The following is a 16,744-nucleotide window of genomic DNA, read 5'->3' as shown; positions in this document are numbered from 1 at the left end:
CCTTCAACGCGGTCAACCAGGCTCTGCGCTGAGATCGTGCCCAGCTCTCCCATCTCGGCGGTTTGCTGCTCCCCGAGTAGCGCGTCCTCCTCCTCTGCCCCCCAGCTTTATGGGGGGACGATGTCCCCACCCTCCCCTTCTCTTCTCCCTCTGCACAGCTGCAGTCAGCCCCTGGCAGCATGCGGACCAGTCCCTAATTGACCTCCCTGCTTCGGACCCATCTCCCTCTGGCCTCGCACGTCCTTCGTGGCTCCCACCGCCACCGTGCCTGCACCCTCCCTTCTCCACGGCTCGGTGGAGAGGGGGCTTGGGGATGCTGCTCCTTGCTCCTCTTGCCTCGACGCCTCCATCACACCCCGATCGACTTGTCAAGCCGTGTCCGGCGTGTCTCGGTCACTCTTCGTGTGTGAGGGAGCTTGCCGTAAAAGCCTAAAACTTGAAGGACTTCATCATCGTGCTTAAAAACTCTCCGCAGCTGCCATCCCCACAAAACAGACTCGGCAAAAGTTTGGCCCGCGATCCTCCGAGCCCCCCGGCTCCCTATCCGCCCACTAGCTCCCAATTTAGAGCCTGCCAGCTCCGTGAGACGGGGATGTTTTTTGTGCTACATTGTACAGCCCCGTGCACCATGGCAATCCAGTGCTGACAGGCTCTGGGGTGCTAGCTTTATAGCGGCCACCACGGAAGAGCAGGTGGCTTGGCATTCCCCTCGGCTCTTAGCAAGACGGCCCGTTCCAGCCTCACTTCTCTATGAAATGCATTCTCTATGTGCAGCGGTGCGAGTGACGTGACCATGGCCGCCTCGGGGAGTCAGTGGCAGAGCCGGGAAGAAACGCTCCCAATCCGTGGCAGGAGCCGGGGCTCTGACAATCTCAGCCGGTCCATCGCCACCGCTTATCCCGGCCAGGCCTTGCCCTAACAATCACCCACGGCCAGGGTTTCCTTTCAGGAAACCCAGCAGACTGCGCTCCGTGAAAAAAAACATGACCTCCAGGCCAGGCAGGATGCGAGCTGGGCAGCCGGATAACTGCGCCGCGATGCAGAGACGGGGCAGATGGCTAATCAGCTCCTGGCATCGGCCTCTCGCACTGGAGCAAGGGTGGAGACGGGGAGGCACAGCTGGGGGATTCACGGTCTCATCTGCGCCTGCGCCTCGCCTCGCCCCATGGCCCGCAGCACTAATCCAGCCAGGGAGGGGATGGGAAGCAGCACCCGCCGCGCTCCCTCCCTGCCGGGTGCAGCTGGCACTAGGTGCGATTTGGTGTTTAGGGGAGGCCTTGGCAATCCCACCCGCCTTCTCTGGGGGTTAATTAGTGCCTGCTCCTCTATGACCTGCAACCCAGGATCCTGAACCCCATCGGAGACCTGGGAGCAACCGTATTTCCCCCCTCCCGCCGTCACCTTCTCCACCCACAGACCCAAGCCCTTCACCCGCTTCTCCTCCCGATGCCTGTGTGATGCAAGGTCCTCCATTTAATTGGAGGGGAAACTGAGGCACAGCAGGGTGGAGGAGGGGGAAAGACCGGAGTCGGAGCTGAAAACCCACGTGCCAGAGCAAGCCGGTCTCAGCCGAAGACTTCCAGGATGGCTCTGGAGGAAGGAAGGAGGTTCCCTTTTGCCTGGAAATGAGCTCTGGGATGCATGCACCAGCACGTACAGAGCCAGGCAGCAAGAAGCCTGCCCCGATTCTGGCACGCTTCGAGATCTTTATTTCCATCCTCTAACCGTGCACCCCACGCGCAGATGACAGGATGCTCGGCACGGCGGCATCAGGATGGAGGCCTGCACAAGGATTTCTTCACAAGGTAACACCCAAAGCATTCAAGGGGCCGATCGGACCAGACAGCGGAGCGTGCAATACAGCTTTCAGAAGACCAGCACTTTTTCTACGATGCCCACTGGCCCAACAAAGCTGCCACTGCAATAACAAAGGATGTGCTGTACTGAAATGCAGCCACCTCTGGGGTGAGGCCGCACTGCTGTTGACCGGTGCGTCACAACGCTCTCCGGCAGGCGAAGAGAGGAAATGAAGATGCATTTTGCTCCGTGCAAATGAAACGAAAGCCTGCTCTTGGTAGAAGTCAGGCGTTGTGACCAGCACCCAAGCAGCCCAATTTGGGGGCACCTGGTCCCTTAAGACCAGGCTTTCCACCCTCAGTGGGTCAGTTTAATTGATTGCAGAAGGGATGTCTGCAACAACCAGATCAAGCGCTGTGAGACAGGACTCCTGGGCTCTTGCCTCTCTCTGCCACCAATACGCCACCGTATTTCGGGCAAGCTGCTCGGTGCCTTGGTTTCCATCTCCACATTTTAAAGCCCCTCAAGATATAGGTCCATACCCTCGAGTGTAGTAAAATACCACGTTATGTCCCCAGCCCTGACCAGAGCCTCCCCCGGCGCTCCTTGATAAGGGGTCTAACCACCTCCAGCTGTGCCGCAGCATCTTTCCATTAGAAAGAGACATGCAGCGTTGATCAAAAGGGCCCTGGCGATGGAGAATCCCCCTCCCGCGGCCCTTGGCGACTTGGCCAGGGTGCAATTCCCCTTCCTGGGACAAATGCAGGTGGTGTTTCCAGCCAGGATGAGCAAAGCTGGCTCTCCAGGGGGGTTGTGTAGTGTGTTAGCCCAGCCCCTTGTCACAGCTATTGTGGGCGCGGGTCAGTTTGTCCAAAGGGAAAAGGAAAAGGAAAAGCAATCAGAACACCACCAGAACAATGAGTGACTCAAATATCAAAGCCTTCCCCGGAGATCATTTCCCCTCCCTCTGTCTCCACCACGCAGGGCAGTGGTAAAAGAGCCGGACTATATATGGTCAGCGCGAATCCCCGCAGATCCAGGGGAAAGAGAAGGAAGAGGATCCCTGTTGGGTGCAGACGCGGCTCCTTGCACCTCTGATCCTGGCAGAAGTGTTCAGGAGGGGCCAAACGTTGGGTGCAATGCAGAAGAGTTTCACAGCAATACACTGTACCGTCTTCTTGCCTTTTGCTCTTTAAAAAGAGGGTTTTTGGGAGATTGGTGCTCAGGGAAGGGGGTGAACGTTCACTCCCCCGCCCCGATCCCATAGACTGCATGCACTGCAAAGTGGCCCTATGGGTTTCGGTAAAATGATGCCCTTGTGCCTAAGGATGAGTCCATACAAGGGGTCTGGCGCGATTGCACCCCAAGGACTCAAGCATTAGTTGCCTCTGTGTGTGTGTGTGTGCACACACGTGCACCTAAAGACAAGTCCATACACAGGTTCTGGATGGATTAGGGCCCAAGGATTCAAACCAGAAGCTGCCCTGGCTGCATATCTCAGATCTGAGCCCAGGCCACGGGGTCTGCTCAAGAGCCAAGATAAGAGACAAAAAAAAAAGTTAGAGGCAGAAAAGTGCAATTACTGCAGGGTTTTCCCTGCACTACAAAGATCGCCAGTCCCAGTTCAGGGAAGCACGGCTGTTTAGCAGAGTACCTCTGCAGGTGCTTCGTTTGAGACACCTGCTTAATTCTCCCAGTCCTCAGGCAGCAGCTTCTGTGCTTTCCCCAACCAAGGGCTCCAGCTAAAACCTTCATTTCAGGATCTGATTTTCTCCTTTTTATTTCTGATGTAAATGATTTGCAGCCATTAGCATCAGTGCATAGCAGGTCCCTCTGGAGGGAACTAGAAGTCCTGTGTGTACTGGAGTCCGGTGTGCAGCTGTGGGCCCCGCTACAGAAAGGATGTGGACACATTGGAGAGATGGCAATGAAAATGGTTGTGGGGCTGGAGGACAGGACTGGTGAGGAGAGGATGAGGGAAGTGGGCTGATTGAGTGTGCAGAAGAGAAGACCGAGGGGGATTGAATAGCAGCCTTCACCTCCCTGCCGGGGGGCTGCAAAGAGGATGGAGCTGGGCTGGTCTCGGTGGGGGCAGATGACAGGACAAGGAGCAATGGGCTCAGGCTGCAGCAAGGGAAGTTGAGCTTGGATGTTAGGAAAAACTTTCTCCCTAGGAGGGTGGTGAGGCACTGGAACAAGCTCCCCAAACAGGCTGTAGCATCTCCATCCTTGGAGGTGTTGAAGCAAAACCTTGTCTGGGATGATGGAGTTGGGGCTGGTCCTGCTTGGCACAAGGGGCTGCACTAGATGTGACCCCCTGAGGTCCCTTCCAGCCCTCGTTGTCTATGATTTCTGTGATCCTCAAAGGAGTAAGTCAGGGGAGCTGTGCAGGAAAGCTGCAAACAGAAACTGGCTAAAAGCAAGAGTGAGATCAGATCCTCAGTTGTCAAAATCCCTGAGAAAAGTTGGGGCTGAAGCAGGGAGACCAGACTTGGAAAGTTAGTTTCTAAAATCCCACCTTCCCAAGAAAATAAATTTGGTTTTAAAATACCACGTCAAATACTGAGCTGATCTAAAAGATTCTCCATGGTTTGTTTGGCTTTTTGCCTGGGAAAGAAAAGGGGGTTTTATTCATGCCAAAGTTTTCCCCGGTTTTTCCCCCCAATGGAAAATGCATCAATATAAATTACAAGGTTCTTTGGGTGAATCTGATAGCTTTTATTAGACCAACTCAAATAGTTGGAAAACAATTATTAAGCAAGCTTTTGGGTTCAAAAACCCTTCGTCCATATATGTTGATATAAATGCCATTTTTCAGAAAAACTGGAAATCGCACAAATTCAGTTGCAGAATCAGGGGCTTAGTTGGACTGGGGTCTGTCTGCCTGTCCCTGTCCCGTGACACTTGTCCAAAAACCATTTTTTGATTATTATTTGAATGCACACCGCTGGATCTGACACTCGCACTCACACCGTTACAAAAGGTTTTAACATCCCCGCGTCGTCGGTCAGACGCTCAGATACAAATAGCAGCGGAGAGCACAGGCACCCTGTGGACCGGCATCACACACTATTTCTCTATAAAACCAACACAAATCCACAGGTGTCTTTTCATTCGTTATGAGAGATGTGTGTATCTTATAGCCCGGGAACCTGCCAGACTCCCCCGGCCAGGCCAGGTCTTTGGTTCAGGTGAAGCCCAGTGCTTAGCACGCCGCAGGCACGGGCACTTCATCTGCCAGGACCCAGCCTCTCTATCTGCTGGAGGGTGCAATTTAGCACCCTGGTGCAATTTAGCACCCGCCCTAACGAGGGGGGTTACAGCGACGGTAACCCCTCTGCTTGTGCTCTGTGTGTGTCTGCACGTATAGCATATGTTTGTGTGTGCGGGTATAACATACGTGTTTGCGTATAAACATATATGCTACACCTGTGCATGCGCACGTGCATACATACTTAGATGCTATACATGCCCATACATCTGCACACAAATGCACACACTCTGGTTAGTCTATAAGGTGCAAATCTACCCCACCTTCAACTAAACACAAGCCAGAAAGGAGTCCGGGGAGACCAACTAAGATCAGCAAACTTCTTTGGAAAGCCTGAAGCTGGCAGCGGGTAGAGAGGTGCCAACAGCCACCAGCCCACCCCAGGACCCCTGTGATTGTACCCAGGGCATCTTCTACCCCCGGGCATCAGCTGGGGGTTTGCACGGCTAAATCAGGAGTGCAAGAGAGACCAGCCACGCTCTGGAAAGAGGCCGGTGCCTCTCCAGACCCTATGGGCATCGAGGCAGGCATGGGCATCACATTCTCCATCAGGGCGCCGCATCTCCTTGGGATGCCCTGAGAGCCTTTTAAGGGGGCCACGGGCGCAGTTCGGGGTGCCAGCACCTACGCGTGACCCACAAAATAAACACAGATTTCCGACGGGTCCCAAACACGCTGCCCTGCCGGGGGCCGCTCTGCCACGGAAGAACTGCTCTAGGAGCTTTCAGTAGCCAAGAAACGCACACATATGGCATATATATACACACTTACTATACACACACGTGCTACCCACACACATACATAGTACACCCACACACAACACATAGACGCTATAAGTTATACACAGAGGTGAGCTGAGAGACTCTTCACCAGCTACGAAGTGCCTGCCCAGAGGAGCTTTCCATCTCCTGTCTCCTCTGGGAAATCCTAGGAAATACGAACTTTCATTTCTACCCAACAGAACTTTTACCAGCTTCGCTCCGATGCCACAACAAGGGCGTTTGTGCCCGAAAGCTGGCAATTCAGGAAATATTTGTGCAAAAATCTTGCTGGTCCAATAAAAGATATTACCTCTACCGTGAGTCCTGATAAGTGATACACACACACACACGCACGTGCTATCCATGTACACACACACACGTGCTATATATATGTTACACACATATATGCTATATATATATTCTATACACACGCTATGTAAACACACGCATAGTATACCCACACACACATATATACTATATATATGGTATACACACACATGCTACCCACACACACAATATACACACACACATGCACTTATATACTATATATATACTATACACACACACGTATGCCCACACATACATATGCTATACACACACAGTATACACACACATGCTACCCACACACATATAATATAGCCACACACAAACACATATATACTATGTACATGCTATACACACACATGCTACCGACACACACACATACATATATACTATATATATGCTACACACAGAGTATACACACACATGCTACCCACACACATATGCTATATATATACTATATGCACACACATGCTACCCACACACACACAGTATACCCATACACACACATATATACTATGTACATGCTATACACACACAGTATACCCACACATACACACATATACATATGTGCTATATATATGGTATAGGGGTTTAGGTTGTAGCCGTGTTGGTCCATCCAGGAAGAGCACACACCAACTGCTGCAGCTTCCTTAGCCTGACGAAGGGTTTTTGAACCCAAAAGCTTGCTTAATAACTATTCTCCAACCATTTGGGTTGGTCTAATAAAAGATATCAAATTCACCCAAGGAACCATATATGCTATATACACACATAGTACACACACATGCTACCCCACACACACATATGCTTTACATATGCTATTCGCACACACACATAGATGCTATATATATATATATATATATGTATGTATGTATGTATGCGCTACACACACATCCATACACTCTACCTCTAACGTGGATATAGCTGTGTTGCACACACACACACACACACACACAGATGCTATATGCTACACACACATCCATACACTCTACCTCTAACGTGGATATAGCTGTGTTGCACACACACACACACACACACACAGATGCTATATGCTACACACACATCCATACACTCTACCTCTAACGTGGATATAGCTGTGTTGCACACACACACACACACACACACAGATGCTATATGCTACACACACATCCATACACTCTACCTCTAACGTGGATGTAGCTGTGTTGCACACACACACACACACACACACACAGATGCTATATGCTACACACACACATCCATACACTCTATATCTAACGTGGATGTAGCTGTGCTGCACGCACACACACACACACACAGATGCTATACGCTACACACACACATCCATACTCTACATCTAATGTGGATGTAGCTGTGCTGCACGCACACACATCCATACACTCTATATCTATATCTATATCACACATATACTTTATATACACGATACACACACATGCTACCCAAACACACAGTGCACACACACACGTGCACTTATATAGTGTATATATGCTACACACACACACGTCCATACCCATGCTGTCTCCCTCTCTCTCTCCATGTAATGTAGCGGTCGCTGTGCTGCACACACACGCGCACACACGCCCACGCGCGGGCCGGGCTCACCTCGGAAGCGCAGGCTGGCCACGGGGTCGCTGCGGCGGGGCAGGCGGGCGGCGCGCTGCAGCTCGGCGCGGAGCATGGCTCGGCTCGGCTCGGCTCGGCTCGACCCGCGTCCACACGGCCCGGCCCGGCCCGGCCCGCCCGCCCGCTGCTGCCTCCAGCTGCGGCAGGCGGCTGCCCAGAGCCGCCCCCCCGGCCCCGGCCCCGGCCCCGATCCCGCCTCCCGGGGGCCGGCCGGCCGGCGCCGGGCAGCGAGCGCGCTGCAGGATCGGGGCCCCCGGGGCCGCTGGCCTCTCCTGTCCCTGACTTCTGTGCGCGGAAGAGCGGGGTCGGAGGGAGGTCTGCAAAGCCACGGAAGGTGTGGCCCGGGGCGAGGGCACCCACTGAACCGGGCAGGTCTGCAAGGAGCAAGAGCAAGGCTGAGGCGCCGTTAACGCGCGGCAGTCATTGCCGCAGGACGGGGTGAAGGCAGAGCGGGGCTAACAAGAAGGGGCCGGACGCCTGCATGGAGGATGGACGGATGGACGGACTCCCGGCTGTCCAACACAATAGTTGGAGCGGTTTCCTCGGGCGTCTCTAATGCAACAGCGCTGGGTGCCAGGGAGAGTGTCCACTAACGAGTGGATCACAGACGCGTCTGGGCTGATGCTGCCCTGGAGAGCATCCACCTCTGCCACGGGGGAGACAGGCGAGACGGACCGGTTTGGCCCTGCGGAGCTCTTGGCAGCAGGGAAATTGCTCTAGGATTTCTTTGCAGTCAAGAAAGGAGTGAGTGGCAGGGCTGAGGGAGGCACTTGGCTTCATGGCTCATCAGCATCTACCTGATCCCTTCTCAACTCTTCACTCCCCACGTATGACACACCGAGCCTCCCTCCGTTTCAATGCTCCTGATGCTCCACTAGTCAAGCCACCCCGTCTCCAGCAATCCTGCTGTCTGTTCACTGCTCCTGGTCATGAAACTCCTACTTCGCAGCCCTGCAAACCGGTTTGAACTCATTCCAGTGCAAGCCTATTGGTTTTTGCTTCAATTTTAAACTGAATAACACGGGAGTGGGTCCCTAGCCTATTAGTAAAGCTTCCAGTCTCTTGTTAACCAGGGGGGAAATTGTGTTGCGTTGTATGTATCGAATCAAATCTGCAGAAGAGAAGACCGAGGGGGATTGAATGGCAGCCTTCACCTCCCTGCAGGGGGGCTGCAAAGAGGATGGAGCTGGGCTGGTCTCAGTGGGGGCAGATACAGGACAAGGAGCAATGGGCTCAAGCTGCAACAAGGAAAGTTGAGGTTGGATATTAGGAGAGACTTTCTCACTTGGAGGGTGCTAACTGGAACAGCTTAACTAGAGAGGTGGTGCAGTCTCCATCCTTGGAGGTGTTGAAGACCCAGGTAGACAAAACCCTCAGCTGGGATGAAGTGGTTGGGGCTGGTCCTGTTTGGAGCAGGACGTTGTGTGATGTGACCTCCCGAGGTCCCTCCTCGTGTGCAAGTCTATGAACCGTGCTGAAACGCAGCAGCAGTGTCCACCTCAGCCCTGGCACCTCCTGAACCGGGACTAGGTGTGAGGCCTGTGCCGAGACCAGCTTCCCCGGGATGCAGATCCACAGTCCCCGCGTGACCCCTGCTGGCCTGGCCTGGGCCGGCCCGGGATGAATTTGCAGCCACCTCCTCTGCAGCTCGGTGCATGGGCACAGGCCAACCTGTCTAGACGGATGCAGAACCACCCTCCCCGCTGCACGCGGGAGCACCCTCCACCGCAAATGACACGGACATGGACACGGACACGGACACGTCCTCACAGCGCCCCGAGAAGGCAGGAGCGAGCGCAGGCATGGGCAGGTCTAGGGTTTTGACAAGGGAGGTGCAGCACGTCACAAATCATCACACGTTTTTCACCAGTTCAGGAGATACTAGATGCTTTACTAATAGGCTAAGGGGATAGCGCTGCAGTAATCACAGGATCATAGAAAATTAGGGTTGAAGGGCGCTCAGGAGGTCACATCTAGCGCAACCCCCTGCTCCAAGCAGGACCAGCCCCAACTCCATCATCCCAGACAAAGCTTGGTCTATCCACATCTTAAAAGCCTCCAAGGATGGAGAGCCCACCACCTCTCTGGGTTATTGATCTTGTTCAGTTGAAGATCAAACAGCACTATTGGAAGCTGCACTGATTTGCTAAAGTATGCATCGTGTTTAAAAAAAGAGTCAATATAGTCCAAAGCTATTATGCCATTAGTGCTGTAGTTATTCTAGGTAAATGCATGCCTCTTATCCATAAAACAAAATCTTTCTTTCTTGACAGTCCCTCCAAGACATCACGGTTAGTCGTTTCTACGCCTGAGTTCATAGGACCACACCCGAGCGGAGGAGGTTTTTAGCTAGAGATAAAAGCAGCCTACGGGGCTGGGAAAGAGAAGTGAGACATTTCCAGGGATGGCTAAGAGATAGCAATGCTGCAGAAGAAAGGAGAGGTTGAAAAGTGGAGCAGAGAGAGCATTAGAAAGGAGAGAGGGGCGTTCACACCTGCAGAGTGGAGAGAGATTAACAGGGATCAGGGGAGATGGTAGTCAGCCATGAAGTCAATTGCTGCCTGAATAGAAATGCCCCTAACCAACTCCAGCTTCCTCCGGGCACGCCCCAGGTACGTATGTGCACACCCCTGCACCCTGCCGCAGCCCAGGTCCATGAGCTGCATTGCTCCCATGTTACAGACTGAAAGACTGAGGCCCAGAGAGTTGCAGAGAGGCAAGAGCCAGCTTCTCTGCTTGCTGCCCCCCACTCCCCCCAGCTCCTCTGGTGCGCTGAGCAGAGAGCCTGCCCTGCTAACACAGGCCAAGCAGGCACTGCAGGGTTAAGGGGTCCACACCCCTGCCCCCTTATACATGGCTCCCCAGAGGTAATGGGGAGAGCCCCAAGACTTCTGGGGGTTGACCCATGCCAGATAGTCCCGCTCTGAAGAGAGCCAGGCTCCAGGTCCCCTATAAATCCAGAGTCAGGACCCGGGGCCTGGGTCTGCACTAGCACCCGTTCATCCAACCAGTGGGGTTTTGTCCAGATTGGGGAGGCCATAAATGGGGCCTGTTTGGCAGCCCCCTGCCGCCTTTTGTGCTGGCTGGCTGCATCTGGACAGCACCTTGCACCGGGGGAACCCTAGTGTGGGGCTCTGAGATACTATAGTAATGCACAGAAATAATGAGCCCAGGCTGCACGTGCTGTGCATAATGCGCAAGCAGCACCATCGGCCATGAAGCCTCTATAGACCCGCACAGCATCCTGCCGCCAAGCATCCGGGGGGCTGCATCAAAGTCCCCGATGTACATGGGAGCATTTCCATGACCACCTCCGAGCTCTGGGCCGGTCCTGGGAGGGGAAGAGATTTGTAGGCAAACGGATGCATTTTAGCAGACTCAAATGCCCAGCAAACACTTGAGAGAAACACAGTCTTTGTTAAAAGACGTGCACGCTTTTCTCTACTCAGCCTTAACAAGCTCACAGCTCACTTGGACTTCCAAATCAGAGACAAGGAGGGCTGGAAGGGAGCTCAGGGGGTCACATCTAGTGCAGCCCCCTGCTCCAAGCAGGACCAGCCCTAGCTACATCATCCCAGACAAGGCTCAAAAGAGCCACTTTGCAAAACTAAGGAAGGCCAGACAGGAGCCTCGATGCAATAAAAAATCCCTGGGGAAAACTTCCAGACGTCCCTCGAGGCAGCTCAGCACCAACAATGGAAAGGGGAAGAGAGTAGCAAGCACGAAGCCATGGCATTTACTTCACAGCCCGCTTTTAAGGAGAGCAACCGGGCAAGCAAAGCAAAAGAACTAGCATAAGGACCTGGCCGCAGCAGCAAGAAGCAGGTCTGCTCTTTAAATGATGGTAAGTGTCTTCTGGGCTTCCTGGTAATTCAATCGGGCAGTGCAGAGCAGAGCGCCGATGGCAGGCGCACAATAGGGCATTGAACACAGCACTGGAGTACGTCACTTCGCTCCTCTGCCTCTCCAGCCCAAAGGGGATCAGGTGGAAGTCGAGGCTCGTATCAGATGCAATCACAAGGGATGCAAGGCGATACCTTTTCTCTGTGCAGCTACGTACTTCAGCGCAGGCTGTGAGGTTTCACTGGGCTTTGCAAGAATGCAGGGGTAGCCTTTGAGATGTTGCGCAGAACAAGGAGCAATGGGCTCAAGCTGCAGCAGGGGTGGTTGAGGCTGGATATTAGGAACAACTCTCCTGAGGAGGGTGGTGAAGCATTGCAACAGGCTGCCCAGGGGGACAGTGGAGTCTCCACCCTTGGGCAGAAGCTTGCACTTGACCCCATTACATTGCACACCCCCGTCTCTCACCCCAGCCCTCCAGGTCACCTTGTTCCTCCTCTCCGATATTCCCATCCTCCCCTGTTCTGCCCATGCCTCCGCACCTTGTGCACCAGGAAATTGCATTAGCCAGGTGCATGAATAAAGAGGTTAAAATCTCGATTATTATACTGGCTTGGGAGAGCTGGAAGACAAGGCAGGACGCTGGACCTTGTAGCTACACAGGCACACGGATGCTGTAGATTGGTTGACATGATCTAAGACATGCAGTTAGTTGTTAGCCCGGGGTAAAGTGGTTAGAAACATTTTGGCTACCCACAGAGGTGGTGCATCTCCATCCTACTGCTGCAACGGTTGTTAGTAGATGCTCAAGAAACGGCAGGGAGAGGCTGTGCCCCCGCTGCAAAGAAAGGCAACCCCCCCCCCCACAGTTCATACTAATCTGGCGTCTCTCCCACGATCTCCCTGCTCTGACAGTGAAGAAATGCTTCCTGATCTCCAACCGAAATCGACTCTGCTGCAAATTCCAGCTGTGACTCTGCATCCTCCTCTCTGCAGCAAGAGACCAGATGCTTTCCCTCTTCTCTGTGGCAGCCCTTCAAGTACCGCCGTTTCCAAACCCTAGGTCTGCCCATGGTGTGTGTCACTTGGAGGCCAAGCGCATGGGGAGTCCCCCCGCCGGGGTCTCCAGCAAAGGCTGCCGGGGGGTTGAGCTGCCTCGCCTGCCTTGGTGGACCCGAGTTGGACCGCCAGCTGCTCAGCCCAGCTCCCCGGGCAAGGCTGGACAGACAATGGGGCTGTGTTACTCCGGGCTCGCAGAGATGCACGACCAGGAGCCCGCTCCGTGGGCACAGCCAGGCCCCGAGACAGCTGGGGAGCCGGTACCCCGGGCAGGCCGGGCTGTCCTAGCATCAGTGGGGCAAGAGCATGGACAATAAGGGTGTGGGGGCTTCGGCATGTGCCTTTGAGCACTGCAGTGGGGTCTGCTCCCCGCTCCTGCCTTGCTGAGGGGAAACTGAGGCATGGAGGCAGCCAAGGTCAGAGCTGAGCTAAGCACAGCGCCCTGGTCCCCCTCCCCGGGGGAAAATCTGCTCCTGTCTCTCTCCCCGCGGCGCAGCTGGGGACACCAGAGACCTGGGGTCTCCGGGGACCCCCAGTCTCCATCCCAGCCCCCAGACCGTGGGAGCAGGGCCAAAGGGAGCGTCACCGGTGACGAGGAGGCCTAATGAGCCCCAGGAGCCGGGATGGACAAGGGACCGGGTTAGAAAAGAAAAGTGTCGCAGAAACCCGAGCCGGAGCCGAGGCCCTGACGCCTGGAACCGTCCCCAGCCCGGCTGGCAGCTGCTCCCGCCCGGGGGGCGCCTGCGCCTGAGCTGGGACCAGGATGGGAGAGGAACTGGGACCAGTAAGGGGAAGAGCCTGGGACTAGTTTGGGTGGGGATCTGGGACCAATAAAGGGAAGAGACTGGGACCAGTCTGGGGCCTCTCAGGAGTGGGAAGCAGCCTTAACCCCTCGGTGTGCAGAACCCCTTTCCCCGGGGCCAAATTCTGGCCTCGCCGAAGGCAGCAGATCGCATCCTGGTGCCACAAAGCGGGGCTGGGCCTCCCAGCACCTCCCTCGTTGCGCCTGCCTCAGTTTCCCCGTCTGCAGGGAGGAGAGAGGCCTGGCGGGGCTGGACCCCCCAGCCCTGGGGACCCTGGCCGGAAGGGGCCAGCCAGAGGAAGGACGGCGCTGGACAGACAACCCGCTGCAGACAGGGGCCGGGTGGACACGCACAGCCACACGGAGGGATCTATAAATACACAGCGCAGCAGATACAACGAGGGACAGACACACAGACGGGTGCCCGGGCAAGACAGGCGCGGGGGTGACAGACAGACAGACAGACAGGCGGGCGAGGGGAGGGGAGGGGAGGGGAGGGGAGGACGGCAGAGGGAGAGGCGCACACATGGATGGACGGACAGCCGGATAGAGGTCGGGAGGAGGCACCCCCAGCCCGGCCCAGCCCGGCCCGGCCCGGCCCTACCGGCGAAGAGCACGGAGCAGTAGGCATCGCTGATGTCGGTGTCGGGGGTCTGCACCGCCTCGGCCCGGAGCACGAAGACCCGCAGCATCCCCGCGGCGGCCCCGATCCCGATCCCGCTCCCGGCCCCGCTCCCGGCCGCTCCAGGGCGTTCCCACGGGCCCTCCCCCCGCTCTTAAAGGGGAACGGGCGCGGGTCGTCATGGGGAGGTGGCAGGGACGCGACCAAGGCCGGGCAGCCAGGCGGTGGCACGGGGACGATGCTGCTCCCGGAGGATGGGTGACTTGCCAAAGGCCACTCAGGAAAGCAGTGGCAGGCAGCCCCTCTCCGCTGGCACTGAAGAGACAGCGAAGACCCCACCAGCCAAGACAGGAAGGTGCCACCCTGTCCTTGGGACCGGCAGGTGTGCAAGGGTGATCCCAGCCGCAGCTCACTGGCGGGTGACCGGAGAGTCCCACCCTGGAGCTACAGGCCCAGCAAGGAGCCCATTAAGACCCAAGACAGCTGTCAGGATAACTGCACAAGACCAAGCGTGAGAAGGGAAACTGAGGCACAGGGAGGGGCAGCACCTCACCCACAGGCACACGATGACCCAGGGGCCTTGCTCGTGCCAGAAAGGGGGTCAGGGAGCAGCGGGGACGAGCGGAGACGCAGGCCCCCAGCTCCAGCCCAGCGGGCACGAGGCCCTGCCCCGGTGCGTCAGGATAATGGGACCAGACGGTGCAAAGAAGAGAGAGGGGGAAAAGAAGAAAGCTACCAGCTTGAATCAGAGCCTGGGGTCGGGAGGAAAAACATGACGCAGCTCTGCACACGCCGGCGCCTCTGAGTCAGGGTCCCTGCCACGACTTCGTGATTCCCAGAGGCAGCAAGGCCTGGCACCGACGGGCCAGGAGCGTAGCAGCGAGGTGGCTTCAGGCCCATCTCCGTGCCCACTCTTGAGCCCTGCAGCGTACCCCAGTGCCAGCCAGGGCTGAGCCCAAAGCGGCCGCACCGCTGCGCTTGGACAGCTGTGAGGCTGGAGGGGGGCACCTGGGACATGGTGTAGACAGCACCCTGCTCGGTCTGCACCCAGGGGCAGGTTGCAGGGGGGGAGGGGGGCACACAATCTCTGCTCCACCCCAACTTGAAAACCAACTGCCTGGCAGCAGCAGTGGCATTTCTATTCAGGCAGCAGCCATTGACTTCACTGTTCATTAGGATCCACCTCTTTCCTTCTAATCTCTTCCTTGCCTAGGTGTTAACGACCTTCTCTCCTCCTGAAGGGTTCCTCTACTGGAGCTCGTTTTCCTTCTGCAACTCTGCTCTCCCAGAGCTGCTCCTGGTCCCGCGGCTCCTGTTTCACAGCCCTGCAGACTCTTTTCAAGCCTAGCTAAGAAAAACCACCCCCGAGTTTCAGAAACATTTAACGTGGGTGTGGAAACGTTAATTCACTCAGGGGTGGAAATACCTGGATGCACTGCTAAGGCGCTCAGGAGGGTACACCCCTCAAATTGGATCTATGTGACCTTCCTGAGCTGCCCCCATCTAAACATTTCAGATATTGATGTATGCTTTTACTGCAAATTTGTTTTATGAGACGGAGGGGCTGCAGGACTACTGAACGTTTTCAATTCTTGTGCCCGCTTCATTGTTTGTATACGTATAATGCAGCAAATCAATGCACATTTCATTTAATACAGGGGTTTTTTGCTCCAGTCTTACACTGATTAATACAAGCCAAGCCCCCAAGCTTCTAGTTTCTGAGCCTAGCCCTGCCACTCTCACACTCTTCACCATTGACAGGCTGGGGTTAATAACTGATGACCGCTCCTGACCCTCTGCCAACTCACTGGGGTCTGCGCCAGTGGCTCATTGGGCACTAATAATACCTTGCAGGGCACTGAGTCATGGCACACCAATGCTCCCCCCCCCCCCCCCGTCATGCGATTCCCCAAAGCAGGAATGGACTGAGGTAGGGTCAGCCTCAGCCCAGGCTGGGGCTTGGAGGAGGAGGCAGGAGTCGGGGTGCCAGGCCTCTAATGCCTGCTTGGCCTCCGACTTGCTCTGCAGAAATGTTGTGCTCCCCGACTTGGTTTTCCCATCTTTAAAATGGGATTCAAACCCAGCCGCCGGCGATGCTGTGAAGTCTCGCTAGTAGTGCTTGCCCTGAATTTGTCCAGAGAAGGGAGAAATATTTTAAGCTTGCGTGTCTGCTGCCAGCTCCCCCCCCCCACCATTACTGTAATCCCATATTCCTTCAAATAGAAGACGCACTTCTTAAAGCAAAATGTTTCTTCCAGAAACCAGCCTGCATCTTAGATCTGAGTTGAAAACAAAACTAAAGGCGGCCAAGGTCTCATAGGCAGCACGAGGGGGCACTGCTTTAAATGTGTCTTTATTTGAGGCTTTGCTTTTTTCTGGAATTGAGTTTGAAAGTGTACCTGCGTCTTAAATTTGGTGGCATCTTAGTCACAGGCATACGGCACTTGGTGGCACTGACCTTCACTCTCCCCACCCCCATGCCTCGGGTGGGCTCATCACCCCGCTCTGGCAGGCAGGGAAACTGAGGCACAGCTGTGGGCAGCGACTGCAGCGGAAGCCATGAGGATTTTGGCTCTCAAAGGCCCCAGTCCTGTGCTCAAATTGCAGCTCCCTGCCCCCCGCTTGCACCCATACCCAGCTGCCTC

At 55.3% G+C, this 16,744-nt stretch overlaps 1 protein-coding gene across 3 annotated transcripts in view; it reads right to left on the bottom strand.

The window, feature by feature from the left end:
- The window catches only part of DYSF (dysferlin), a 200,784-nt gene extending 186,575 nt beyond the window's left edge, over nucleotides 1-14,209 (bottom strand). The window contains exon 1 of one of the 3 annotated variants that reach the window (XM_019495633.2): nucleotides 14,082-14,209. In XM_019495633.2, coding sequence (XP_019351178.2) covers nucleotides 14,082-14,169 — 88 coding nt within the window. In that variant the 5' untranslated portion in view covers nucleotides 14,170-14,209. Of the gene's footprint in view, nucleotides 1-7,755; nucleotides 7,884-14,081 lie in introns of those variants that run through there. The other 2 variants (XM_019495634.2, XM_059721412.1) reach the window with 2 other exon arrangements.
- Nucleotides 14,210-16,744: the final 2,535 nt, after the last annotated feature.

This window comes from Alligator mississippiensis, chromosome 2, assembly GCF_030867095.1.
Source record: "Alligator mississippiensis isolate rAllMis1 chromosome 2, rAllMis1, whole genome shotgun sequence".
Classification (NCBI taxonomy): Eukaryota; Metazoa; Chordata; order Crocodylia; family Alligatoridae; genus Alligator; species Alligator mississippiensis.
This window is presented reverse-complemented; position numbering and strand designations above follow the sequence as displayed.